The 27,025-nt window shown below is 37.2% G+C and overlaps 2 protein-coding genes across 2 annotated transcripts in view; one reads left to right on the top strand and one right to left on the bottom strand.

Moving 5' to 3' along the window:
• The window catches only part of LOC143124039 (serine/threonine-protein kinase MARK1-like), a 42,847-nt gene extending 40,862 nt beyond the window's left edge, over positions 1-1,985 (top strand). The window contains exon 18 of the mRNA XM_076285295.1: positions 184-1,985. Coding sequence (XP_076141410.1) covers positions 184-526 — 343 coding nt within the window. The 3' untranslated portion in view covers positions 527-1,985. The remainder of the gene's footprint in view (positions 1-183) is intronic.
• Positions 1,986-9,266: 7,281 nt separating this feature from the next.
• LOC143124820 (cone cGMP-specific 3',5'-cyclic phosphodiesterase subunit alpha'-like) lies at positions 9,267-23,165 on the bottom strand. Its single transcript, XM_076286511.1, has 22 exons — positions 22,698-23,165; positions 20,438-20,590; positions 19,627-19,716; positions 19,400-19,540; positions 19,214-19,288; positions 19,040-19,104; positions 18,870-18,936; positions 18,740-18,787; positions 18,471-18,620; positions 18,242-18,385; positions 18,032-18,097; positions 17,197-17,343; positions 16,972-17,079; positions 16,086-16,195; positions 15,897-15,984; positions 15,662-15,762; positions 14,463-14,570; positions 14,275-14,338; positions 10,009-10,083; positions 9,851-9,934; positions 9,569-9,728; positions 9,267-9,470 (listed from the first exon to the last, which is right to left on the bottom strand). Exons 1-22 carry the CDS (start codon positions 23,163-23,165, stop codon positions 9,433-9,435), a joined length of 2,550 nt encoding a protein of 849 aa, XP_076142626.1. The 3' UTR covers positions 9,267-9,432.
• Positions 23,166-27,025: the final 3,860 nt, after the last annotated feature.

Genomic DNA, 27,025 nt, shown 5'->3' with positions numbered 1-27,025 from the left:
TGAAATGTAAATTTATGAAAGTAACTTTACTTGAGGCCCTTCAGGCCCCCTTCTATAATGAACATAGACATTATGAATGACACTTAGCATTTTGACTGATATGCCTCTTCCATAGCTGTGTGCCAACGTCATGATGAATAGTCTTGGGCTGTCCCTTATCCCCTTCTCCTTCTCCCCCTGCAGGAGTGCGTCTGGAGAGCCCAAAGAGGAGAGCCGTGACTGCAAGCCCCGTTCGCTGCGCTTCACTTGGAGCATGAAGACCACCTCTTCTATGGACCCAGGGGACATGATGCGTGAGATTCGCAAGGTGCTGGATGCCAATAACTGCGACTATGAGCAGCGTGAGCGTTTCCTCCTCTTCTGTGTCCATGGTGATGCACGGCAGGATAGCCTTGTCCAGTGGGAAATGGAGGTGTGCAAGCTGCCCCGCCTCTCACTTAATGGTGTGCGTTTTAAGAGAATATCTGGTACATCCATTGCCTTTAAGAACATTGCCTGCAAAATCGCAAATGAGCTAAAGTTGTGAAAGGATTGAAAATTGGTGAGAAAATAATCTGACTGCAGGTCGAAAGGGGTCTAGTTAGATCAGATGAGCATCTACTCACTTTAGATCAACATACTTTGGACACAAGATAACGATGTATGTCTATATCTGGATATAGTGGAGGTCTTTGTCCACTGACAAATATGAAGATGGAAGAGAAACACTTCAGTTTCAACCCTCGTTTATTAACAGCCTGCTTCAGTACTCCAGTCTGTTTCCTGCAGTGTGTGACAAGACAACCATCCAGGCAATAATGTCACTCACCTCCTAGGAACTATGAGTTTTGTCTACTGAATGGCCATGAAAGGAGCAAACCAAACGTGCTTTTCCTTTTGTATAGGTGAACATGTGAAATTGCTCATTTACGCTTAATCTTGTTATGGTTATACTATGCTACAAGTTTATGCATTGCGCCCACAGGTACTGTATAGTTGCTCTGATATCTGTTAAAAAATCTATGCTTACTGTATAATAGCTATAATTTCTAAAGATTTATCCATGTGCCCTAACAGATAAGTTTTATTTTATTCTTGTATAAGAAACATTGTATGTTCATATTGTACATGCAAAACAAACTGTACTGTATATAAATTACTTGAAATATGTGAAATTGCAAGTTGGATGATGATGAGACTCTTATCACATGTTCATACAGACTCCCAAAAGACATGCCCATCAGTTATCTTTATTATTATCACTCCTCTGTTTTCTGTAAGCAAGTGATGTACTGTATTCACAAAGCCCTGTTTCACTTGTACAACTTGCTGATCAGGTTTACTTTGATCACCACATCGCATACAATGTTTTTTTTCCAGTTCAGTTTAGATTTTACAAGAATTGTTGACAATATGTATTTATTATATTCAATGTGTGTGTGTTTGTGTATGTGTTTGTGTGTGTGTGTGTGTGTGTGTGTGTGAGAGAGAGAGAGAGAGAGAAAGAGAAAGACAGACACTGCTTTGCAATGATAAAAACATTTTGTTTCCGTTTCTGTTGTGAATAAGGATGAATGAAATGGGAATGAAATGAGCACTTGAAGAAATAAGTTGCGGTTGATGTTTTTCAAGGCTCTTGTTTCTAGTCCACTCACTGGTGGGTCTTTTACAGTAAAGTTGACATAGTGATTCATTCCAAACCCTTACAAATATAATCAACCAGGAATTAAAAGAGGGTGTTGACCTCTAGGACATGGAATTCATATGTGCAAATAGTGTTTCAGAGGCATTGTGCTAGATCTGCTCCTTTTGTTTCAATCATGACCCATCCTGACCAACTCCCTGGAATGAGACATGCACTGAAGGCAGGACATTTAGAGATCATTTCAGAACCTGTAATATTACATAATTTACTTATGTTCAATGAAAACATTCCAACAAGAAGTTTCCATTGAAAAAAGTTTGAATGAGTCATTTTGGATTCCATCTCTGATAAACAATATTAAAACTTGGAAGAAATAAAAGAAAACGATTTGATGCCTGTTCTCATTCTGGCTGCTGCATGAACAAAGTGGGGTTAATGAGCATGTGTCAACTTGCTTGTTGAGGATTTTTAGCAGATAATAGTTATAAAATAAACGAAGTTATTGTAGGGGTCCAAGCAGAAAGCTGCTGCAACCATGTGCAGGGCCCAATGTCCACAATATTCACAGAAAAAATAAACAAGGATCTATAATTGTATTCATAGCCCATAACATCTAATAGATTTATATTATATGCTACTGGAGGAGTTTTGGGATCTTTAGTCAAAATAGACGTGACCCTCCCCTCACCAGCAATACATTTTTTGATGACCTTCTCATAATGATTGGCATGACCCTCCCCAACTATTTATTGATGCCTTCTGTACTGGTTTGCATTTGGCAAAGATGTACAGATAGCCAGTTTTTCTACACCATGACATACATGATTTAAGTTACTCCTCTAGTAAACTAGTATTCACATGAAATGAAACATTGAGACCATTCAACAAAGCAAACTGGGTAATAACAAATTCAACACATGAACTGGTTGCTATGGACTCGTCACTAGGCTTCCTCAGTCATTGTATATTTTAGCATATAGGTAAAGCTGCCGAAGATGAACATCCAAAACTAATAAATGCAATTTCTCAGACGAGCGTCAATTTGGGAGCTTGCATGCTACCACTCCTTCCTTAAAATGCCTGCACAATTTCACAAATAATCACCAGGACCGAAAGGATATTTGAAGAGTACGTAATGGTGCCAGAAATCACTTTCGCTCTAGAATCTTTGCTAGTGCCCTCTACAGGACCCTCAGTCTCTCCACTCGAAAGCAACAGCGCGAGGCCTTTATTTTACTCCCCTACCCTGCAGGAAAGAAGGAAATGAAGGATAAACGTGGTGTGCAGAGGGGTAGGTGCCTGAAGTGTGAAGAATGTGAGGATTACAAGCTGCCAGCACAGGACAATGCCTGCAGCTACCAGTACACCAAGACCAAACAAGCCACTTTGAAATGTTGCTGTTTTCATGAATAGCCACAGTTGAATGCAATGCTGAACCTCTTTGTTTATTCCTTTAACTGGCACACCATGATAAAGGTATTAAATGTTTTCATTTTATGCTCTATTTGGCTCTAGTATGAAAAATCTGTGATCGGAAAATGAAACGTGGCGATTTTCTAGGATTTGACATGGAACTATACTCTCATTCCGGCGTAATAATCTGTTGCAGCTCAAACTTGTTGCTGGAAGTTGCAGTCTACAGGGACTATTTTCAGGTGCTGCATGATATCATTGTGCTGCTGCGCCCATGGTATGTTCGCAACGTAACTTGATTATTACGCCGGAATGAGAGTATAGTCAAATCAGGCTAGAAAATCGCCACGTTTCATTTTCAGTTAGTCTTATTACACTTTCTAACTTGAGAAGAGACGAGTTTTAAATAGGAAAATTACCGGAAATCTTAGTCACTTTTGAGCGTGATGCTAGCGGGCGAAATGCTAATGGTCTAATCCGATTCAATGATCTATGCTAGGCTGGAGCTAAAAGTGGTATTGCCAGAGAATGGCTGGATGAACTGGAGAAAGGTAAAAATCAATTGTTAATTCGAGGGGAGGTGGAAAATGAGCGTAATTCCCCAAATGGTGAAATATCCCTTTAAGTGGTATTTTCTTGTAGTCCTGGTCCCAGAGTTTAAGAAAAGTCATGTTAACAAGAAATAAACTCATTCCCACTGTACCTGGTAGACCACTTAAGTAAATTTCCCATTGAAATTAATGGTATTTTATGGATTTAGGTGAAGAAAGTGTACACATAATACATTTTGGTCTGTACCATGAAGGGAAAACTGATTCAACTATATAAACCATATATTTTCATATACACTTTATGTCTTGGATACCACTTAATTTGAAAGAGAGCTAGACTTTAATATGAGTTGTAAGGAAGAAACCTCCCTGGCAGGTGATCTAACAGGCCTCTTGCCCCAGTTGACCCGTTGTGACATCATGCAGAAACAGGGAAGTTTTGATCATATATGTGAACCCAGATAAATGTAGCTTAGCCTATGGTTGCATTCATAAGAAAAGACTGTGAAACTGGCATTCTCAAGGAAGAGCTGCAAGTGGGCTGGACAAGTAAGAAAAAAGACCATGCTACAACCTTATTTTGTAGTCTGAACAAAGGTGGGAGAAGAGCGAGTGCCCTTCAGGCGAATCTCTATAATGAAATTGCACTGCAGGAAAAACTGAATTACATTACATTACATTTAGCAGACACTTCTTGACCAAAGTGACTTACATATGTCAGCTATATTACAAGGGATTACATTGTCCCCGGAACAACTTGGGGTTAAGTGCCTGGCTCAAGGGCACAAGAGTGCAAGCCGGGAATTGAACCGACAACTTTCAGGCTACTGTACCACCGCCCCATATTGTATGTACAAAACGGCAAGAAAGCATCACAGCATGAATTTCCTCCCAAGATGTCACTGTCATACTGTCATATGTCATATATATATTGAGTGAGACCCCTAATTTTGGTCAATCGGTACCATTCAAGGGGAATAAGTCTCATAGTGATTTTTGACAAGGTAAACCACCCTAGAATTAGAACATGTGATAGCATTGCATTTGGGGTAGCTTTTTATGTTTTATCAGCCTCTTTATGTCCATTGTATGTCTATGGAGGGATATCTTACAGGTGAATAGGCTTCCCCACAAAACTTCCACAGCTGATTATTTACATTGTCAATATTTTTTGCATTGCAACTTTTCTGAAATGTTATGTATCAATATGTAAATTACCCATTATCTAATGAAATATGCAATCATTTGCATATACATTTCAAGTACAGAAATCTTAACATTGGATAGTCAGGTTCAAAGTTCTTGTTTTTGTTTTTCATTTCGGATACATATTAGAGTGAAATGGTATTCCTGAAATTCCTGAAATGCTGTATTTTTAAGTCTTCATACATTTGCGGAAAACCGATGTTATAAATGTTGCAGAACTTTTATTTACTTTCCATACTGTAGTTTACTGTAGTTTGAATGGATCAAAATACTGGCAACAGCCATTAACAAAAAAAAAAAATAAAAAAAAAAAATTCCACTTCAATTGTACTTACAAACACTAAAGTTTCTGAAAAACAGAGGTATCTTTTGTTGATGGATAAGGACTGATTACTGATTACTGAAGAATTCACAAGGGTGCATCAATAAGAGCATGTTTGCCGAGGCCAGGGTCCTGAAGTGTTTTGTAGGATCGTGCAGGAGTCAACTGCGCAGGCAGGAGTAATGCAGGATTCCGCCATACACCCTGTTATTCTTTAACTAAGGAAGACGGGAGGCATGAGGGGAGGTGGTGGGCTGCCAGCGGAGTTAAGCTGCAGGTATAAATAAGACTGACTGAAGAAGGAGGCATGACAAATTTGGTCACGCTCCTCCCGAACTATCATTTATAAATGCCATATGAAACTGGTAAAATTGACCTTTATCATCACCTACTTTGCATGGCTAGTCTTTAAACACTTTTTTACAGGTTTCACACATTTTTCCTTCAAACTGTTAGGCTTATAAGAGGTACATTTACATGTGTTTTTGAGCTTAAACTAAAGGATATGACTAACTACATATCAATGCTGGTGTGAGAAAATTATAATTGTTATAAAAATCCGATTTTATGGTTTAAATGATTCAACATGACATCTACATATTTTACGCCATGAAAGTTATATAAAAAGAATATTACACAAATCACAGACTCTGAAGTTAAAAATATTAAAGAGTATGCTCTGAATGAAGTTATGAGGTTTCGGGTGAGATTGGAATGTTCAAAATAAGAGGAAAAGAAAACAAGTAGTAAAACAAGCTGCTACACACAGTTGTACTATGTGTGGTATATGCAGAAATTGATAGATTTTTAAATAGATCTTTAAGCGTTATTCAACTCATTTTCTCTCTACTCATCAGCAGCAAATCTTCACAGGTTTTTACACAAGTCCTAATTAAGACTTGGATGGATGTAGCTGGCCTTCATTTCTGGTACTTTCCACCAACTGTGGAGTCTGTTTGTAAATCCCTAAACCAGGGGTGTCAAACATAAGGCCCAGGGGCCAGATGTTTTGGGAAGGAAGAAAAAAAAAAAAAGATATTCACATCCAGTTGTCTTAAACAATGTGTAATAAGCAATATCTCTATGATATGATAAATTGATTAAACCTAGCACTACAAACCATCTTCAGGAACGAAGAAGCTGAAAAACTAACATGGAATAGGGCATTTCAAGAGAGAAAGAGCAGTATATGACAGCAGTACCGGTATATTATTTGTACTGTAGGCCTACTTGTTTGCTCATAAGTGATATCATCAAATAAAATAACACTCTGACACCAATGCAGAAAAAGTATAATGACCATGACAATCCCCCCCCCCCACCCACCCACAAGGTCTCATTCCAACAAATATGGGTTTGACACCCCTGCACTAAACATTAAATCTAAATGATTTCATAAGATCCTATTTGTCATATTCATATTCACAAGACTGTTTTCTTGTAGTAACACACAGCTCCATAACTGATGCGAACTGGTGTATTAATTCTATTGCCAAGCACTTGTTGCCCAATATTGTATTCGCTGTATTCCAGTTATCCAGCACCAAATACAGCATTGTAGATACAAATTACACTTTTCATTCTATCAGGTGAGTGGTAACAAGAGATTGGTTACGTTTTTGTAGTCAATATCCTAATTTTAGAGACACGTTGAAACCAAGAAACAAGTGTAACAGGATGATGGGAATCCCCATACTTAGGAGGTCTTAAGTGGGATGTTTTGAGGACATGTGCATACGGTATATGACAAATCTTCCCGTGTGCTGATGATATGAGTTAAGCCTCTACTCAGGCTAAAGCTGGCAAAGAGCAAAGCAAGCACAAGTCTTTGGAGTGTCAAAAATGAAAGATTGAAGTAATTTGTGCATGACAGAGGACTTGGGCGCACACTGAACGGCTGATGTGAAATTGTGTTAAAGAATCATCTGACATATTTCTGTTTGAATATCAGACTTTCACTGAAGGGTTGATTCAGAACATGACTGAGGAGGCAGTGTTTGAAACATCAAGTATAAGCATGGATAAGTTGACATACAAAGAACGTATTAATTAATGATGTAAGGCAACTCTTGGTACTCTTGTTGCTCATTTAATCTGAAACACTGCTCCTCATAGTTGCCCAGAGCATGAGGATTCCCTTCTCTTTGCACTTAAGGATACGTAATCCAACCTATCAACATCAAGCGAATTAGATGGCATGTAAAATCACTTTTCTGACACTGCATAGACACCAGAGATTTACCCTTGTGAGGCCTTGCCTATGTGTCACTGCCTTTATCTTCTTATTGTACAAGTATAATCCCTCCTGAGAATATAAAACCAGCCTATGCTATTCAGAAAGCCTAACAGGTGTTAGCCACTGTAATTATAACATCCCCTAACTACCTGTTGTGAAACACTATGCAGAAATTAGAGGAAGAGTGAGTGCTTGTAAAATGTCAAAATCTCAGTCATTAACTTTGTAAGGGCGTTTTTATTTTTTATTTTTTTATGAAGACACAAAAATGTATGCATGAAGTTTCTTTATTACATTCAAGTCATGTGGGACACCAAACAAACTTTCCATCTCAAAATGTCTTTAACTTGTGGTATACGTGATCAAATATGTTAAATGGTACAGATGTGTATGTCATTTCTAACAAACTGAATCCTTTTAGCAATGTTGAGTAATAGTGTCATGAATGAGCATGTCATTTTGATTGGATTACACTGATAATACCTGGTTGTGTTGTGGTATAAATATCATCACATCTCATTTTCCCATCCAACTTTTTGAATGTAATCATACAATGCAGCTGGAAATTACAGTATTTTTTTCTTTTTTGAAAACTTATTGAAAAGATTAAACAGTTTGATACAGTTTAAGGGGGGTTGACATTTATGAATTCACCGAAAGGTAAACTGTGATGATGTGACATCTGAACAGTGACATAGTGATATCTTATCAATGAACGTGATGATGTATACATTATACTATGCTGTTTGTTTCAACCATTGTGAGTTTACTTATAGCTCTGCCCATGGTGACAGGCACTAGTTAGTACATACAGTTCACTGTCCATAAGCCAGGTCCCTAATAACTAAATCTTTTTGGATCTTCAAAGCAGGCTTACAACAAAATCCAATCCTGACAAATCTTCTTACATTTGTAAACCTCTGTTACCGTTACATTTCAAACTATAATAGCAAGCCTTTTAAAACTAGAGCGGCATATATGCCTTTTGAAGATTTTCCAACTATCCACAATATGATTAATGTTTAATTCATGTACAAATATGAGCCATTAGCAATCCACAGCCAATCAATCAAGCAGGAAGATATGCAAAGGTTAACTTCAGTTGGTCAATGCTTAATGTATTATGTCAAATCATTTGAAGCCTTTGTAAGTTTATGAAAAAAATGGGAGAAACACTTTACTTATTTCCCTTTTTTAATTGTTTAAAGTTGAAAGAGGCAATTACATTCACATTTGCCAGCAAAGTTGTGCAGGAGGCTGTGTGATTTATTTACCACGATGATGAACTATTTCTGCTGCATACATTTAAGTTTGATGATAGGTGTTTTACCTCATAGCACATATTATTGTAGACAAAAGTATCTGTTTAACTGAGACATAGTGTGTTACAGTAAATTGTATCATTCATATATTATGAAATGAAGAGATATCAAACTTGAAGAGTATAATAACTTGTGGTTATTTAACCTTTACATGCAGTTGCTGATGGTGATCTACCAACATGTTACATTATAGGAGTCTAGTAAATATACACACAGTATATTCTAGTAAAGAAGAAATAAACAAATATACTGTATACAGGTGCTGGTCATATAATTAGAATATCATCAAAAAGTTGATTTATGCCAGTAATTCCCATTCAAAAACTGAAACTTGTATATTATATTCATTCATTACACACAGACTGATATATTTCAAATGTTTATTTCTTTTAATTTTAATAATTATAACTGACAACTAATGAAAATGCAAAAATTAAGAGACCACTCCACATTTTTCTGATTCTGCTGAGTTACTGTGTGTAATGTATATATGACAACATTTGGCAATATTTGCAACTACCCAGTGTCATACATGTATTTTAGTATGTCAAAAAATAATGTATTACCTCCTTAAACCAGGCTATATGAAAAAATAAATATGAAGTATACTTTCTAAGATTATTTGCAGTATGTCACACTAGGAGTATTCACATAAATAGCAAGGGTCCCAGCTTGTGATCTTCCTGCCAGATCAGTGGAAAGGTTCAGCCTTCACTTCAGATGGAATGGCAATGATGGAATGTTCTGAAATGGGAGGGCTAGCATACTGAGCAAGTCTTTGATTTTCCACCTTCACCTGAGTGACAGACAGGGAGAGAATGATTAAATGAACATTGAATGAACAGAAGTAATGTACATACAGTATATGTTTTCATGTAGCACGACTGAACCTACCGCCATCAGCACCCTCACCAGCACCCTCCAGTTTCTTCTGTGCCTCCTCTAGAGCTTTGACCTTCGCTTCATGGACATCAGCCAGCTTCTTCCACTCCGCTCTATTGTTAGTCATTCCGTCGAACATTGGCGAAATTTCTTTATGAAATCTTTGAAATTCCTGCGGAAGCATATGAGGTCACTTTAAAAAAGTTTTTCAAAAATAAATGAATACATAGGAATTAAGAAGTATAACTTTTTTAAATAAACAAATAAATAAGAATTAAGAAGTATTCTTTTTACCTTATAAACAAATGAGCACACAAAATCAATGAAACCACATTGCATTTTCGGAAGTTCATCAGCCTTGTTTCTGTCCATCATTGGCTATAAAACAAAGAATGTGTAAACTTCATTGGCAATAATAATACATAGCAGCATGTTACAGGGAAATGACTTACAATAGGCTGTTGGTCTAGCACTGTCCTCTCAAGGTCTCCTTGTTCCCAGAATTCAGATGCAACCATGACAGCAACCTGTTAAAAGAGAGATGATGCAGATTTAGGGGTTCAATGATGACAGGGTTTCACAGAATTTACAAAAACCTGTTACCATGTTAACACAATTAGAACACTTATTGGGAAAACATATTGTTCAATGAACTTTATATCTTGGGCCACTGTAGAATGTCCTACAGAAATCCTGTCGGTATCATTCATCATGTTCGGAAATGTAGAGCCCAAGGACTCCACCCCTTTCTGTGACGGTTGTACCGGGCCTGGTTCCCCCATAACGATGAATACACGCACATGTTACAAGGGTTTTCTACGATTCATATTAAGATCGTATGTTTGTTTTTACCAAATGTTTCCCGAACATAGCCTACTCGTAACGTGAATGCGCGTGCACCACCTAGTTCATTTACTGTAGGTTGAAATGAAAACATGGAACGTGGACTTTATCATTGACCTTCTGAATGCCATTTAAATCCAGAAAGAACACAAATCAGTCTTTAATTTGGAAAATGTAAGCAAGATTAACTGAATAGCCTTTTCTTAAACGTACATTTGAACAAGTGAACATTTAAACACTTTGAATTTTGAGTAAAATACACATTGCTATGCTGTTTTTATCAATAAAGATGTCAATTTTGGTTGGTTATTACATAATGCACCTTATAATTACATTTACATCCATTTTTCTTTGCAACACCTACATTTTGTAATAACATATTACATGATGCGGTAAAATGTATAACATAATTGTGTTCAAGCAGTTTATTACAAAATGCGGCAGTTATTTCATAATGATGTGAAAATGTATTACATTTGGTCAAGTTATTACAGAATGCGTTACAGATCCTACATTAAAAAAAACAGTGTAGGTATGAACTAATCTTTTACCAAAGCTGGTAATGTAAAGTTTTATCACTTAAGTTTACTGTAAATCCAATATTTGGATATTTTCATGTGTATGTGTTAATGCAGTGGTTCCCAAACTTTTAACAGGCATGTACCCCCTGAGACATTATGGTATTCCGGAGTACCCCCAACACCACCAATTGTTAACAAGTTTTTTTTAAAATTGTTTTATTAATATTTATTTTTATCAATTTTGTCGAGAATAGTGAATAGGATCATAAACATATGATACAAATCTCATCAATAGTCAGTGTTGCCACAGTTACCTTGAAAAAGTAATCTGATTACTGATTACTCCTTTAAAAAGCAACTTAGTTACTTTACTGATTACTTTATTTTAAAAGTAACTATGTTAGATTACAAGTTACTTTATTAGTTACTTTCAGCAGCTGCCGACAACACCCCCAACGCCTCAACATAAAAATGATAACCGGTTTTGCAAATACTCACTATACTGGAAGTGCATTTTAACAGCAATGTATAGCAGACATCCCAACCTAACCTACTTAGATACTGAAATTCAGATGTTTGTTCAATAATGTCTAAGTACACCAAATAAGGAAGGCCTATTGATAGAAATTGTTATAGTAAAATATGTAGATTTTTTTTCATGTAGCCTTGGCAACTAGCCATCTTGTAGCCTATAGGCCTGAGTAATATGCAAATGAAATTACACTTGTTAAACTCACCTCAACAAGTCTTTTGCAATCATTTAACCTGCCGTGAGCAATGCTAAAGTTGCTGTTACAAACAGTGCAGTGTGCAAGATTATCATTATGTTTTAATCTTTTAAGACAATTGGGTACACTTTTGTGTAGTCTGATGTGAAATGGGTCTTAAATCTTCCTTTTTGAGGGGCACTGACGCTGCCATGACGCTTCTATTCCTTGATACACTGACTGAACTGATTAATTATGTTTGGGAGAAAAGAGATATAAGCACTTACACTGAAAACGGATTGGTTGATTTAGCAAAACAGACCAGGATGCTCTCTGTCTTGGATGCGCTTCAGGCACAAACGCACCACTCCTCTCTCTCTCCCTCTCCGTTGTGTGCGCATTAAGCTATGCACACGCGATTTGAAGCAAAGATTCTAGAATCTTTGATTTGAAGTCCGGTCTGGCTTGCGTGCTCTTGTTCGCTCTAGGTTCCGGGAGATTTTATGTAATTTGCGGGCGTCAGGAAGCCGCTATCAATATGTGGGAGACTCCCAAAACTTCGGGAGACTTGGGATGTCTAGCTAGACAGCACTTTGTCGCCAGCACAGAATGTACAATGTACCTTAATGTTGTCATGTTTAGCTGACACAAACTCAAAGTAATGACTGATGAAATGTGCATCTCTCTCTCTCCCTCCATTGTTGTTTTCGTTTGTGTCGCTGCACGTGAATTGTCTTCATGCTGAAAACGTGAGCATAGCCTACATGACATTAATCCCCAAGACAAGAAGAAAGCAAAGAATATATCTTTTTATTAAGGAAAATGACAAAAATAGTAACGCACAGTAACTTAGATAAGTAACTTTAATCTGATTACTGGTTTGTAAATAGTAGCGCGTTAGATTACTCGTTACTGAAAAAAGTGGTAAAAATAGACTAACGCGTAAGTAACGCGTTACTGGCATCACTGTCAATAGTCAACATATGATAGGCCTACAAATGTGCTGAATATAATGATTTTAAATAGATCTGCACCTAATCTCACACACAATCGTTTTGTTGAATGGTGCTTGTCTTTACTGAAGATTTAACTCATTGAGCTTTCCAAATATATCGCTAAGATAGGCCAGCTTCGTCAAGAAATGTTCATTAGTCAGCGTTTCTCAAACTGTTGGTCGCGCCAGGTGGGGCGCGAACTGACGTGAAAAACAAGATTTTTAAAAAAATTTTTTTTATCTGTAGCCTAGGCCCAGGTAGCACCCGATGCGCAATGGACGCACTGTGTTATTCATAGGGAAGCGCTCGTGTCAAGGCAGCTTAGTTAGTCCCGACCTGAATGAGATTTTGAACGACATTTTTTTGTCGCGTGTTTGAGCTCTGAGTCGCCTCTTCTTGGAGGAAGAGCGCATGTTTGAATCTGCAAGCACGTTCACTAATTTACCCTCTCTGTCTCCACTCTCGAATATTTTGTTAATGCGGAGAAATTAAGTTTTTAATGTGCAGTGCAACTGCGGAAGTTAAGTTACCAACGTGGGATATAGAAAACGTTTTAAAAGGCATATGACTTATATCTTTTTTCGCGTACCCCCTGAAATCTGTCCACGTACCCCAGTTTGACAACCGTGGTGTTAATGTAACCTGCGTTGTGTTCAACCTGCGCGTTTCAGCCCTGCACACGCCCCGACTCAAACCCACGAAACAACAGCACTTCGGATTGGGAGTCGAGTGAGCTGACAATCGAGCTGAAAGCCCAGGATACTAGCTTTCATGCCAGCAGCACTCTTGAGGCGTCGGGGAGTGAGGTTTACCAGCATTCCACCAGAGAATGTCTAATAAGGGGAGAACCTTCACTCTCGGAACTCTTCCGGTGTGGTACTGCATCTAGGGGCGCTCACGGGCGAGTCCAGAATGAATGGAGGTCTATGGAGCTGTACCCCTCAAAATCCACTTTTCTCGGGATATCATTTTTTTCAAGTAATTTGAATATTGTATTCGAAAGGGGAGGCAAAGACAATACACTTGGTTGAGTATTATATTTTTTAAAGTCACTTAATTGTTCTAAAAAGTCTTTCAAACGTGCCAATGACGTCATTCATTAGCATGATCATAGCATAGCATAGCATCAATGCTAGCGTGTTATGGGCAACAACGACCCAACCTGTAAGAAAACGAAAGGACATGACTCCCGGATTATTTCACTTTTGATTGAAAATCCATATCCATTTTGCGAAAAATAAAATAAAATCTGAGGGTTTCAGTTGTTAAATAGGTGAAAACAACAAATGTAGCCATGTAGCTCCATAGGACCCCATGTATTTTGGACTCGCCCGCGATCGCCATCTAGGTGAACTCTGGTGAACTGCAGCCAAATTCGGTTTGTATGGGATTAATAGAGAGTGGGGAGGCTCTCCTTAGAAGGGCTCTGATTCCACACACACAGCTAAGCTAACCGCCATCCGTTACATTAACATAGGCTTTATAAAGTAGCTGTGGTACAAGGAACTCACAACCACAAATCCATGCCACCAGAGGACATATTTCATCTTTGAGAAAGATATGTACGGTATGCGTTTGCAGAGACAAATCATGTGTACATAACATATTTATATCCATATTTGCCTTAAAATGTGGTTTAAATGGGGGCATACCTTGCTTTGGACCTCCCATGGCTTAGTAATAGCAGACAAGTCACAAGCAGTCATCATCATCGCCCTGCCAATGTAGAAATATTCAGTTCTGTACATTCCACTTACAGTATCTTACCATTTCCAAATAGCACAACTGATTATGGATATAATTCAGAAAGGTTAAATAACTCTCAGATAAGAGTACTTACATAACAATCTCCTTTCTTGTGGCATTATTAGCAATGTAATTGACAGCTTCTTTTTCATCAGTCATTGGCTCCACGGCATCAACAATCTTCTGGAACATGGTCCTTTTCCTGGTGAAAAAAGACCATACTAGTAAATATCAGTCGAACATAATTATTGAGCTAAATAAATAAGGGTAAGGCTATTTGCACCCCTGGTACAATTAGCAGTGTATGCTATTCGTACCCTGGTGCAATTAGAAGTGAATTCGATTTGTACCCCGGTGCACACAGTATTGTGTTCTATTAGTACCCCTTCTGGTACAAATATCAATGTATGCTATTTGTACCCCGGTGCACACAGCAATGTGTTCTATTAATACCCCGTCTGGTACAAATATCAGTGTATGCTATTTGCACCCCTGTGCATTTATTCTGGCATATTGATCACACAATGTCATAATAAAAAAAAAACAAGTAACATGTTTTTGTTGTTATGTAACAGGGTGTGAAAAGCTCAGCTGTGTAATAGACACTCTGAATAAGGTATGCTGTTTGCATCAATGTATAGTTAGAAGTGGATGCTATTCGTACCCTGGTGTATATAGTAATGTATGCTATTTACACACTGGTGTAAACTAAACCTCGTGAACTAGCTAATTGTTGCAATCAAAACTTCCGTTTGAGAACCGATTTCTTGTTCAAATTGCGCGCCTTCTCTCCAGAGACGTTGGTACACATGCACACTCACTCTGCCAAAATGCATCATGCAGAATTGAACCCCGGTCTCCCACGTGCTAAACCATGTCTGTGACCACTGTACTATCTACTTCCACAACTACAGAGTGTTTGCAGGTAAACTTATAGTTTATAGGCCTGAGCGTCATATTCACAAAATTTCTGTTAACTAACAAACTGATGGTTGTATGTGTTCACTGAACCAAGATTATGAAAACAAAACACAATTTTTCAATCTAAAACTTATTCTGAACAGATATTAGTGCCGCAACCTTTCAGAATTTTTCACTTTCTGCTGGCGAAAAAACAAATGTCCGCCATGTTTTTTGTTCACGTGAGCAACGTCTTTTTGTTGTTATGTCACAGGGTGTGAATAGCTCAGCTGTGTGGCCAAGGCTATTCATACCAGGGGTGTAAATAGACACTCCGAATAAATAATTATTAAAATAAATGTGTGTCTAAATCATAATGATGCCAATACTTACTTGAAATAGAGAGCCAGATCTGTGGCAATGATACATACATCAAAGAGATGTTGTACAGTCTCAAACTGGCGCTTCTGAAGGTTCTGGAAGATGTTCAGATTCTAAAAGTATAGGAGGAAGTGTCAACCTTTATCAACACTTGCTATTAAGCTTTTCACAAGAACAAGAATATAACATAGATGAGTGAAATCACGTATGGTTGTCACAACTTTTAGTGGGATGGGTATATAAACACCTCATCTTCCATTATGAGCTTGCTGAACTCCAAGTGATGCCGCTCCATCACAGATGTAGTATGCAGTCTAGCCAGAGGAGACGCGCTCCTGAAGACATGGTAGAAGATTATATATGTGTTTTTAAATCTGTTACAGAAGGCAAGGGATCAGTGGTTATTGGTTGCAAAATAAATGACTATGTGACGTACTTTGTTTGGTACAGATTGTTAGTTCCTCTGTGATCAATATCATGACAAAATCCAGCAGCAACCATGGCAAAGGCCTCTAGGTCAGAATAATACTTCTTCAGCTTGCCAGTCTTAGAGAGAAAAGAGAGAAGTTCTTTAGAAGTTATATGCAAAAACCTAACAAATAGTACACAAAAAAGATACACAAAAAATATCATTGTCACCTGCTGCAACTTTTGCATAGTATTTAAAAGCAAATAAGGCTAAATTTGAAAGTCTGTGTGGAAAATATTCCAGACATAGGCCTCTGGATCCCTAATGCTTGTAGCCATGGATCACTGCTGTGCAAATCAAGTTATAGTTATTATTTTGTTATTTATTTAGCTTGTTATCAGAAATAGTCTACGCTAGAGGGACTCTTAGAAAAAAAGAAACAAAGAAACAAAGAAAGACTTTATGGTCATTGTAAGCAAAGCAAACAACAACAAGGTAACATTAAATAGTTCTATAAGACTAAATGTATAGAGAGCAGAGGACCGCTGCACCTTTGCTCACTGCCATAGCTGAGTTTATTATTGATTGTTTGCGGAGGTCTGACAAAAGTTATGTTTGGGCCATTGTTTATGTTACCATTGAAAGCAGTACTGACAATACTGATGTACTGTGTAATGGAATGTTCAAAAAAACAATTTGATGGGGAAAAAGGCACAGATTCCAAGATTTAAAAAAAAAAAAAAAAATCCTATTTAAATCCTGTTTATTCTAAATTATATTCTATATTTCATGAAATAAAGAGGCAGAAATTTGGACCAGTTCATCATACAGATGTATAAAGTTTATGGAAAAGAGAATAAAGCAAGTGAGTTTAGGTTACAAAAGTATATTAACTAAAACACATTTAACTCACCATTAGGAGGGTGAACATTGTTTGACCCACATTGAATCCATGTCTCCAGTTGTGGTAGGTGATGTCACGATAGCCTTTCCTAACTGTGTACATCCACCTTGTTAGTGTCTGTGAACATTTAATCATGATAAATATTACTTCATTCTTTGGTATGTTGATGCCCAACACTTCAACATTTTTATGAGAACACAAAACTAATAGAATAATAAACATGCCATAGAATACCTCCGCAGGTACTTTGAACTTCTCTACAACTCCCATCTCAAAGAAACAGCGGATGCCACATTTGATGAGATCAAATTCTTGCAAGGGTAAATCACTGAAGCGGAATTCCAGTAGTTCAACATCTTTACACTCAGGAATACTTGACCTCTGTAAAGGATGGGGTATAGTGTTGGGGTATGGTGTTAGTGCTCTGTACATACAAACTAGACAGGGTGAAACTCACTCAGAATTCAACAAGTGTGTACTGCTCTCTGTCAATGAAGGCAGTGTATATCTTCCATGAACTCATACTGTAGATATGTTAATCATCTACAGTATTTATTAAATCCTCACTTGGCAAGGGGAATGGCTGAATCTCAAAATATAAGATAACTTTCTAGCATGACATTTTGTCAGAGGAAAAAGAATGAGGATGATTGGGTGAAAAGGATGGAGCAGTGGTCAGTGTTCAGTTTGGCATATTATGTTTCTCTTTATGTTTGTCTTTCCCTATGATCCCTTATGTAAATGAAAAGAGATAAATAGAAGAAGAAAACTCTGGCATTTAGGGAGCTCTGTAGGCAGGAAAAGATTCTGCAACGGGTGGTATTACTGCTTAATGAATTGTAACTATCAATTAATTAAGCAATATTGCACGAGTGAGAGTGGGATTGGTAAAGGATAACATCATGGCCAACTAAGTCAACTAAGAAGTGCTATATCAATATTGATATGGTTACAATGTTATTTCATTGTAACACCATACATGTCAGATGAGAAACAAATTGAGTATACTCTAGATAAATAACCCGATAGTGTAACTGATAACCTGTAGTGCAACAAATACATGTCTTACCAAAAGTTTGTACATCTCCTTCTGATCACATTCCTCAGGCATTTTGTCAAACTTCGCCTTTGTATTCTGCACACATGGACAGAAAACGATCATCATAATGATGTTCCCTTGCATTCTCAATAGTATCCATTTGATTAATGATAAAACATTAAATATGTAAGCGGAAAACATGACCCAATATATCCCTATATCCATTTTTGCATAGCTCACCAGGATTGTTTGCATGTCTGCAGGGGTGGCTTTGGTCTGGTACATGAGAATCTCTTGAGAAATGTCCTTCCTCCATTCCATTCTGTTTAAGCGATCGTAGGTGTCAGTGTTCAGTGTTGACCACCCCAAGAACTGAGTGAGTGCCTAAAATGTCACAGGGGAATTTTATGTAGCAGTCCTATTGAATTATAACACATAGAAAGCATTCATAATATGAGATATGAATTACCTCTGTTATTTGTTCATCATTCTCCTCAAATGGCTTACCATCCATTCTGTTAAAGAAAGTGGCAACACCCACTATTTCTTCTTTTTTGTTGACAATTGGAAGTGAAAGCACATTTTTGATCTTCCAGCCAGTTTCATCTACGGGATCTTTCTGAAAAAGAACATGTATCTGTTAGATTTAGCTCCAAAAATTGAGTCAGGACTCTGTTCAAGGCAGATTTCAATGCTCTGTCACCACAAAAACTTCCCCTTAATTATTCAATTTCTCACCTGAAAGGTGAAGTATTCATCGGCAGGGGCATTCATCATATTACAGATCTGCAAAGAAATATCTCTGTTAATAGAAATGTATTTGACAGGACAAAACAGAAACACAGATGTAAAAAGGGTAAGCACTTACAAAGCCATTTTCCGCGACATATGCTGGAAGGCCACTGGCCAGTGCCCAGTGATCTGGTGTTGGAGTTCTGCAATAAATACCAAATGCAATAAATAGCATGACACTGGATTTGAATAGAATAATTTACTTCAAACCTAACTAAAAATAATGTCAATAAAATGGTTACTGACGGGATAACTTTAATCTCTTCTTTGTCTTCCAGGAGATAATCAATGATCTTATAGAAGTTCACCTCCTGTATAGAAAAAGCCAATGGGTAATAAAATTTTTTTTACAGAAATGCTGTGAATTATCCCTGCATATACAAAACAGGCAACTTGCAACAGAAACTTGAGTTTTTTCACCCTTCCATCTGGTGTCTTTGGACCCTTGTATGGTTCCTCCTCTCCCAGTTTGATTGCCCACTCATCAAAGAATTCCTGCATAAACAGTGATTCAAATAAATAACCATTCAAAACTTTTACTGTGTTGATATACAGTATATTGAGGTTATATATTGAATAAATCATTCCTGTTTTCCGTGAACAAACCTTTTCTTTGGTCATGTCCAGGAGACCTACGGAGTATCTTTCACAGTTGAGGTAAATCCTGACAGTGTACAACGCCTTGTGAAATTGCCTCTCAATATCTGTGAGCTCTTCAAACACTTTGCTGGCTGACCACAAGAGCACCTTTGAATTCAAAGTGGTGAGTTAATCCACAATGGAGGCATATAGAAAGTATAAACCACACCATTAAATATTACTACTGCAGGTACCTGACTTTTTCTGGATTCCACATTGTGCATGTAGGCTGTATGGGCTTGAAGAACAATCACACTGGCGAAGGCCATATACTTATTGAAGAGCTGCAATTAAATCAATCAATCAATCAATCAATCAATCAATCAATCAATCAATTTAAACTATTGAATGCAATTTCTGTAATGAAAGCCGCAAGGCATGTGGTGTAAAATAATACTTGATAGTGTTACATGGGCCATAACGAAGCATCTATAAATTACTTTTTCATCGCTGCATGGGATAGTACAATCACCAAATATAGCATAGTTGTGTAATGTGCTTTAGCCAGGCTTTCATACTAAAGCCAGACTTCCTCTGTAACATGACACAGATAATACTGCATATTCCAATTATTGTCTCACTCCATTTTCCAGGTCAAGCACAGGAAGCTGTCTAAGATCTCTGGAAACTCATCGTAACCCTTCATGTACTGTGAGACAGCCATAATGAATATCAAATAAAAGTTTATGCATATTTTATGTCAAAAAGACTGACAAAAACAAGTGGTAATAAACACATTATTATAACAACAAATAATAATTGTTATGTTATAATAATTATGTGTATACCCACATGGAACATCTGAACATTTAATTGGAAGAAATAATTAATTCATAATATAGGTCATGATTTATCACTTGGAATATAACATGCATCACCAAACAGTGGATAAAATTGACCATGTGAAAACAAAAAACTTCAAAAATTAAGAATATGCTGTTTGAGGCATTCACTAGCTCAGCTGCTGAACGTCAAGAGGGTCACGCAATGAAGTTGGCATCTTACATCCTCATCTGCTTTGGAAAATTCACTGGCTCCCTGCTTGTTCAGGACCATCACAACGCCAATAGTTTCTTTCCCACTTACAATGGGAGCAGTGAGAACATTCTTTGTAGTGTATCCTGTCTGCTTGTCCACAAAGTCACTAAAGTTTGAATTCTGCAAAACACATGAGACATATTTAGCTCTACAGTGCAACATTTCATATCTAAAGCGTAACTATCGGCAAAACGCATCCTAGGGTCTTTTTGTGAATGTAGGGGAGACCGGGGCTGGTTGGAACAGGGGCAGGTTGAAACACTGTTAATATCCAGGCTACTAGAGGGAGCTGCAACAAAATTCCAACACTAAACTGACGGCCTTATTGAGTAGAGTAAACTCACGTATGTAACTGGTCTCCAGGTCATTAACCCTTTAGGTGAGAACAACATTTTAATTTTGTAGTGTCAAAACTTAGAATATGCACCTCCCACTAAATACATCCTAGAAGGGTAATAGTTAGGGATATAAAAAAAAATATTCATTATAATTGACTGCTAGGGGACTCATCTATATCTTAAAATGAAGTTTGAAAACCTGAGGTGACTGATATTAGCAGGCTAACAGCATTTGTGCAAAAAAGTTTGACCTAATGTGGGCGGGGCAGGTTGGCACACTGATTTTGGGGTTGGTTGGCACATACATTCCCTATGGCTATTTTGTGACAAATCTATAAACTTTGTATTTTACACATAAAACATCATCAATCTTTATTTTAGCATTGTTATTGTAATTACTGAACATAGTTTTACATTTGGAAGCATTTCAGACATTTTTAAACATTTGAAGTAAAAAAAAATCGGTAGGGACCAAATTGGTCTTGACGGTGGGCCCTACTGAAGAAAAACACATAGGAAAGACATCAGCAAAGCCCTACAGACAGTGATATAGATGAGCACTTCAAACAAAAGCAAAAGGGGTACTGCAAAGGACTATAACATAGGTGTTCCAACCAACCCCGACTACATGTGCCAACCAACCCCGTGCATGGGGCAGGTTGGCACACGTGCACAACAGCACTTTAATCATATATAACTCAAAACAAGGGATAATTTGTTGACATTGAATGTATACATTTTGTAGCTGAGATCCCAAGCTTTCAGTTAATCACAATTTGACAATTTCAACGCATTGTAAGACGGAGAAATATAGCCGAGAGTGAAAAGTGTTCCAACCAGCCCCGGTCTCCCCTACCCGAGTCAAACAGAGTTTGTACTAAAAAGAAAGGTTTTGAACTCACTTCTTGACTGGCAAGATGGTGGCGAGCGGAAAGACCAAGTGAGTTGTTGTTCAGAGTAAACTCTGTGTACACAAACAATATTCTCAATGCTCGAGTTCATGTGTAGAGACCCTAGTGATACTTTGATCAAAGTTTCATATTGTGTCGAGCCTACTTAGTGTTTTAAAAATAGCGATTTTGATGCGATCATGCATCAATATAGTAGTGGCCCTAGCAATTCCATTCTAAAGGCCATTTGACCCGAAAACGATTATACGATCAATCTTAAAAGTGGCGCTTCCGACGTAATTTTGCTTTTAAACTAAAGTTTGACTCACAAAAAGACCCTAGGTTGCATTTTGGCAAGAGTTACGCTTTAGCATTTAATAAAAGCATGAATCTACAGATTAATATATTCTGGCTAATTGTACCTACATGTCATTTTCACTGTAACAAAATAATAGGAAAATTATAGTAATTAGTTTCATTTTGCCTTAGAACACCCTGGTAACATTTTCACCAGTCTGTGTTTTGAAATTACATAATGCAGCAATGAACAATGAAATAGCTAGACCTACTGGCTCTTGAATGAATTAAACTTTTTTTAAAAAAAATCAAGGATACAAAAGTGTATCCTTTATTTTTATCGCAAAATGTAATACCCTTATACGGATGTGATTTTTCACTAGTTGAAACAATATGAAAATAATTGTCCAAGTGATTTTATTTACATCTGAACAACTTTCATCTGCTCTACATGTATGTGGTCATGTAAATTAAATCCCCTATCCCCACAACCACAATTAAAGAGAGGGGTTTTACTTAATAGTATTACCAGCTTAGTCATGCTGCTCTTTAAAGAGATTTCTTTCATGAAACTAACACAGTCTGAGCAGTCAGAATCCTAAATCTGCAGAACAGTACACAACTGTGATAGCTGATTGATACTTGAAGAAACTCCAAGTTCCAACTTCATTGCTAATTGAGAGGTTTCACTTTCCAACTCACCTGTTTCACATCAGGAACATTGAAAAACTTCTTTGACACCGCTGTCTTACCAACTATCCCCATGTCAAGAGGAAACACAATCTCTCCATCAGGGTGTACCAGGTTCGTCTCAAAAGAAGAGGTTGGCGTAATATCAAAGAGTAGAGTGGAGAGCTCTGGAGTGCCATTTCGGGACCTGCTGCTGAAGTAGCTGCACTTGTCTGCCATCAGCAGCAAGGCAATTCTTTGCAGGACTTTATGCAAAGATTTTTCCATAGGGACAGAGCTCTGCAACTCTTTCACAAGTTCATAAATAAATGCAGCCTCCACAATCTGGGTAGCATCCTTGAAAGAGGCTGTATGTTTGATATCCACTTTTTCTGTGAATGCAGCCCCTATTACATCAGCCTTCAGTTTCCTCTCAAAGTATGCCTTGGCAACCTGCGGGTTGTTATCAAGGAACGTCTCCACCACTTGCTGGTCTGCCATTTTCTTTGATTTTCTTCTTGCTTCGCGACCAGATATCAATAATACATCACTTGAGTAGCATAACAAAAAATCTGAACAAAAAGCAGCACTTCACACCGAGTGACTGCCAGTGGCTCCAAGCAGCATCACTCTAATCTGTCTAATCTGCTTCTCTGTGTTGGGAGCAAAAGTAACCAGGAATCTCTCCTGAACAAGATGAGAGTAAGTATTGGCTTTCTGAGTTGATCCATAAGGCAAGGCGGGGCTTATGAACATGACATCATAGCCATAAATCTCTGAGCTTTCCTAACCTTTTAATCCTAGTGGGTGTCATTTTAGTGTAAATAATCCTATCATCAGATAACTAGTTGTGTATCTGGTGAGCTCTGACTTGTTTGAGGAAAGGTGTTAGATGTAGTCTTACTTTTTCTCTTCTCAGTCAAATGTAATAAATGCACTGGACATCTTTCTTTTGTACATTATTAAGGATTATTAAGCATATAGTGAATGTCATCATTCTCTCACAAACCCTTGATTATTCCAGACCATAACACCTTTATGTAGGTATACTATTTCTGCCCAGGAATTACAATTCTCATTGATTAAGTTGTGACACTAACCTAGTCTCAAGCTGCTTCAGTAGTCTTTTTGTGACATTTGCCCAAAACTCTTTGAATAACAATAAAAGTGCAAAGACAGTATGGCAGAGATATATACGAAAATCACTTAAAACATATCTTTATATCCTTATAAAAAAGATATACTTAAAGTTCATTTTATCAAGTAAACTTAAGTGCAGTTGAAGTATAATTCACTAGTTTACTTTATGTAGTAAGTTTATTAGTATAAATGTGCTTGTGGTACACTTGTAAACTATTTTAATACTTCTTTGCACTAAATTGGCCTGTTTTATACTTCTAGCAGATCTTTTAGTTAATCATAGTATACTTAAAATATTTTAAGGTGTAAAAGTAGTAAACCTTTAGGTGCACTACAAGCAAACTTATAAGTGAACTGTAGTTTACTAATGGTACATGGTTATTTAAATTACACACCAATGGCATTGGCTGCCATGCAAGGTGCCAACCTGCACATCAGGAGCACTTTTGGGGTTAAGTGTTTTGTCAGGAGTTGGGCTCGAACCTGCAACCTTCTGGGTTCTAGACAACTCCTCTACCTTCTGAGCCACTGCTACCCACTGCTGATGCTGCCCACTTTTTTATGTTTATGATAGTATGCTTGAAGTATATCCTCGGTAAACTATACATTAACCGGAAGGGAAATATTAGAATCTGCTAAGTGAATAAAATTAAATGAAATGAGAATCTCTCATGCTGCATCTCAAAGATCAGTCTCTGGCTACAAGTACAAGTAAATATACTTGGACTTTTCCATCAGTAAGTATATTAGGTATAAGTAAACCTTTGTGTATACTTATCAGTATAAGCCAAGTATAAATCAATAAAGTATTAAATCAATCAAATAAGCTAGACGTATGCTTATTTCAAAATAAGTAGACCAACAGTACACTTCCATAAATTTCTTTTTGCTAAGGATATCCATCTATCTGAAGATGGTTGTGAATATTTCTTACATGAATGTACATAATTATTAAATGTCTTAACACAATTTATCAAAGAAGGCAGCAAGGAGGAGGAGAGCACTGTCCTGGCACCAGGATCTATTTTGTTTTATTTTTAGAAGGGATCACTAATTCATTAGCTCAATAAGTAATGTTGGTGTACTTAAAGTAAACTTGGCAACCACTACAATCTATTTTGGTGCCAAAATATAAATAGCTGCTACTCTTGCCCTGTATGTTGCTGATCTAAAACTGTTTGGCAAACAGTGTGTGCCAGTGTTCTCACATAACCTTGGCACTATTTTTCTCAATTCTTCACTGATGTTACCAACTCATGTATGCAGTGCACTTCCTACATTTCACAGCATTAGGTGAATAGGTGACTGTCTTTGTGCTTGAGAGCAAGAACGTTGTTTGCATTAACACCAAATTGGGTTACAATGAAAGCGAACCGGGCATACACTCACTTCAAAAACAAACTATTATACACCACTAATGGAGTCAATAGAATGACTCTTCTGTGGTAGTGTGGTGAGGTGTCTACAGGCAAATCAAAGTATTGTAAATGTTGTAATTGTTTCAAAGTGGTTTGAGTGTAGCCTATGCCCGGTACGCTTTCACTGTAAGACAATTTGGTGTTAATGCAAACAAGGTTCTTGCTCAAAACTCCACCAATTAACGTAATTATGCTCTCAAACAACATTTTGAACGTGTTAGCTTCTGAAAATAGACCCTAGGTTGTTTTTGCTCAGGAACATTCCTTTAATGATGTATCCATCTTTCACTGAGGATGGAGGTGTTTCAATATTTAAAAAAAAAAAATACTGGAAGAAACAGAAACTTTCACCTGTAAGGATGAAGATGGGGATCCACATAATGGATCAAAAAGATCATCACGACTAAGTGTGTCCGCAGTCAGCAGTCTTGTCTGGGTACATAGGGCATCTCAGTTATAGATGATCTTCTTAGTGTCCAGCAGTCTTCCTTTTGACCTTTTGCTGATCTAACAGAGGTGGTGAGAGTGACTGACATTTTGTGACTAACATATAAGTGTAGCTAATTAAATCTGTATTGAGACATTAATATCCACAAGGTTATACAGTTCCTTTACGAGACTTCAAATCAAGATTAGTACTTTTAAATAAATGTAAAAATCTAAAAACCTAAATGTTACTTCCAAATTATTACTGTTTAATAATTTCACGCTAATGCTAGATGGGCGTGAAAAATATTCATGCTAAATACCAAAATGCAGAGTAGAATGTAAAGGAGATGCGAGGGTCTTATAAATAACACATACCATCTGTTCAGAGATGTCTGATATCTGTTGTCTGTGGTCCCATTTCTAAGCAATACAGAACATATTGCTACACCTTTTTCATTAGTGTTTGTGCCAGCTAAACTGTTTAATTAAAATGCCCTTTATAAGAAGAGAAATATAAACAATAATAATAATAAAAAAATCATATAGCAATTTAAGATAATGCTTGGGCATTTATTCCTAGCTGTACCTGTACTTTTTAACCACGTGACTTCAAAAACAGCTCCAAATTGCTAGCCTAGGCTAGAACTAAGCTTGGATTTTCATAATTTTAGGGGCAAGGCCACTTGGCCTTCAGTTGAGCATATTTGGCGGGGGGCACAAAGGCCACACGTCAGGGCACCAAGGCCAAACTTAACTACAGTATTCTACATAAAAATTATCAAAGTTGTATTTACAACATTCACAACAGTAGACCTCATCACTATGAAACATGACAAAAACATGAAACGTGACATATTACATAGAATATGATCATAATCATCTGATTGTAATATTTACAGATATCTAGGCTATATTTAACATTTATTTTCTATTTGACCTGTTATGAAATCATGTATGTGTAACAATTTAAGCACAGCTCAGCTTTAAGAAACTCAAATAGCCTACATGCATGCTTAACATTTTGTGATCATTGGCTACTTTGACAAACTCTTAGTCAGCTGTATGTCCTCTGATTTTAATATTTACAGATATCTAGGCGATATTTGTAAAAAAAAATTGTATTTGGCCGTTGAACAATTTAAACACATTGTGACTGTGAAATTTAAAGGCCAAAGTTGGAGACATGCATGCAGAAAATTGCTGCAAATTTGAAACTGGATTACTCTAAAATGGCTAACTGTACAGGGGAATGCTTTACACCTTTGAGTTCGGTAAGGTCTGCTGTTTATCCTGATATATTTGTCATGTGTTGAGGCAAGAGTTAGTAAAGTATTCCACCGAGATGAATGGGTAGGGAGATGGGCGCAGAACTGT

The sequence above is a fragment of the Alosa pseudoharengus genome, unplaced genomic scaffold (assembly GCF_046254945.1).
Source record: "Alosa pseudoharengus isolate Yale_2024_CS ecotype anadromous, Long Island Sound unplaced genomic scaffold, YU_APseudo_1.1 YU_APseudo_1.1_scf_15, whole genome shotgun sequence".
Taxonomy (NCBI): Eukaryota; Metazoa; Chordata; class Actinopteri; order Clupeiformes; family Clupeidae; genus Alosa; species Alosa pseudoharengus.
Note: the sequence above shows the minus strand (reverse complement) of the source record. Positions and strands in the feature narration are given on the sequence as shown.

Coding starts and splice junctions, on each gene's coding strand:
- LOC143124820 (XM_076286511.1), bottom strand. CDS start 23,165: ATGGCAGACCAGCAAGTGGTGGAGACGTTCCTTGATAACAACCCGCAG. Junction 18,788..18,869: donor ATGTCGCGGAAAATGGCTTT/GTAAGTGCTTAC, acceptor ATTTCTTTGCAG/ATCTGTAATATGATGAATGC. Junction 18,098..18,241: donor CAGACATGCAAACAATCCTG/GTGAGCTATGCA, acceptor CCATGTGTGCAG/AATACAAAGGCGAAGTTTGA.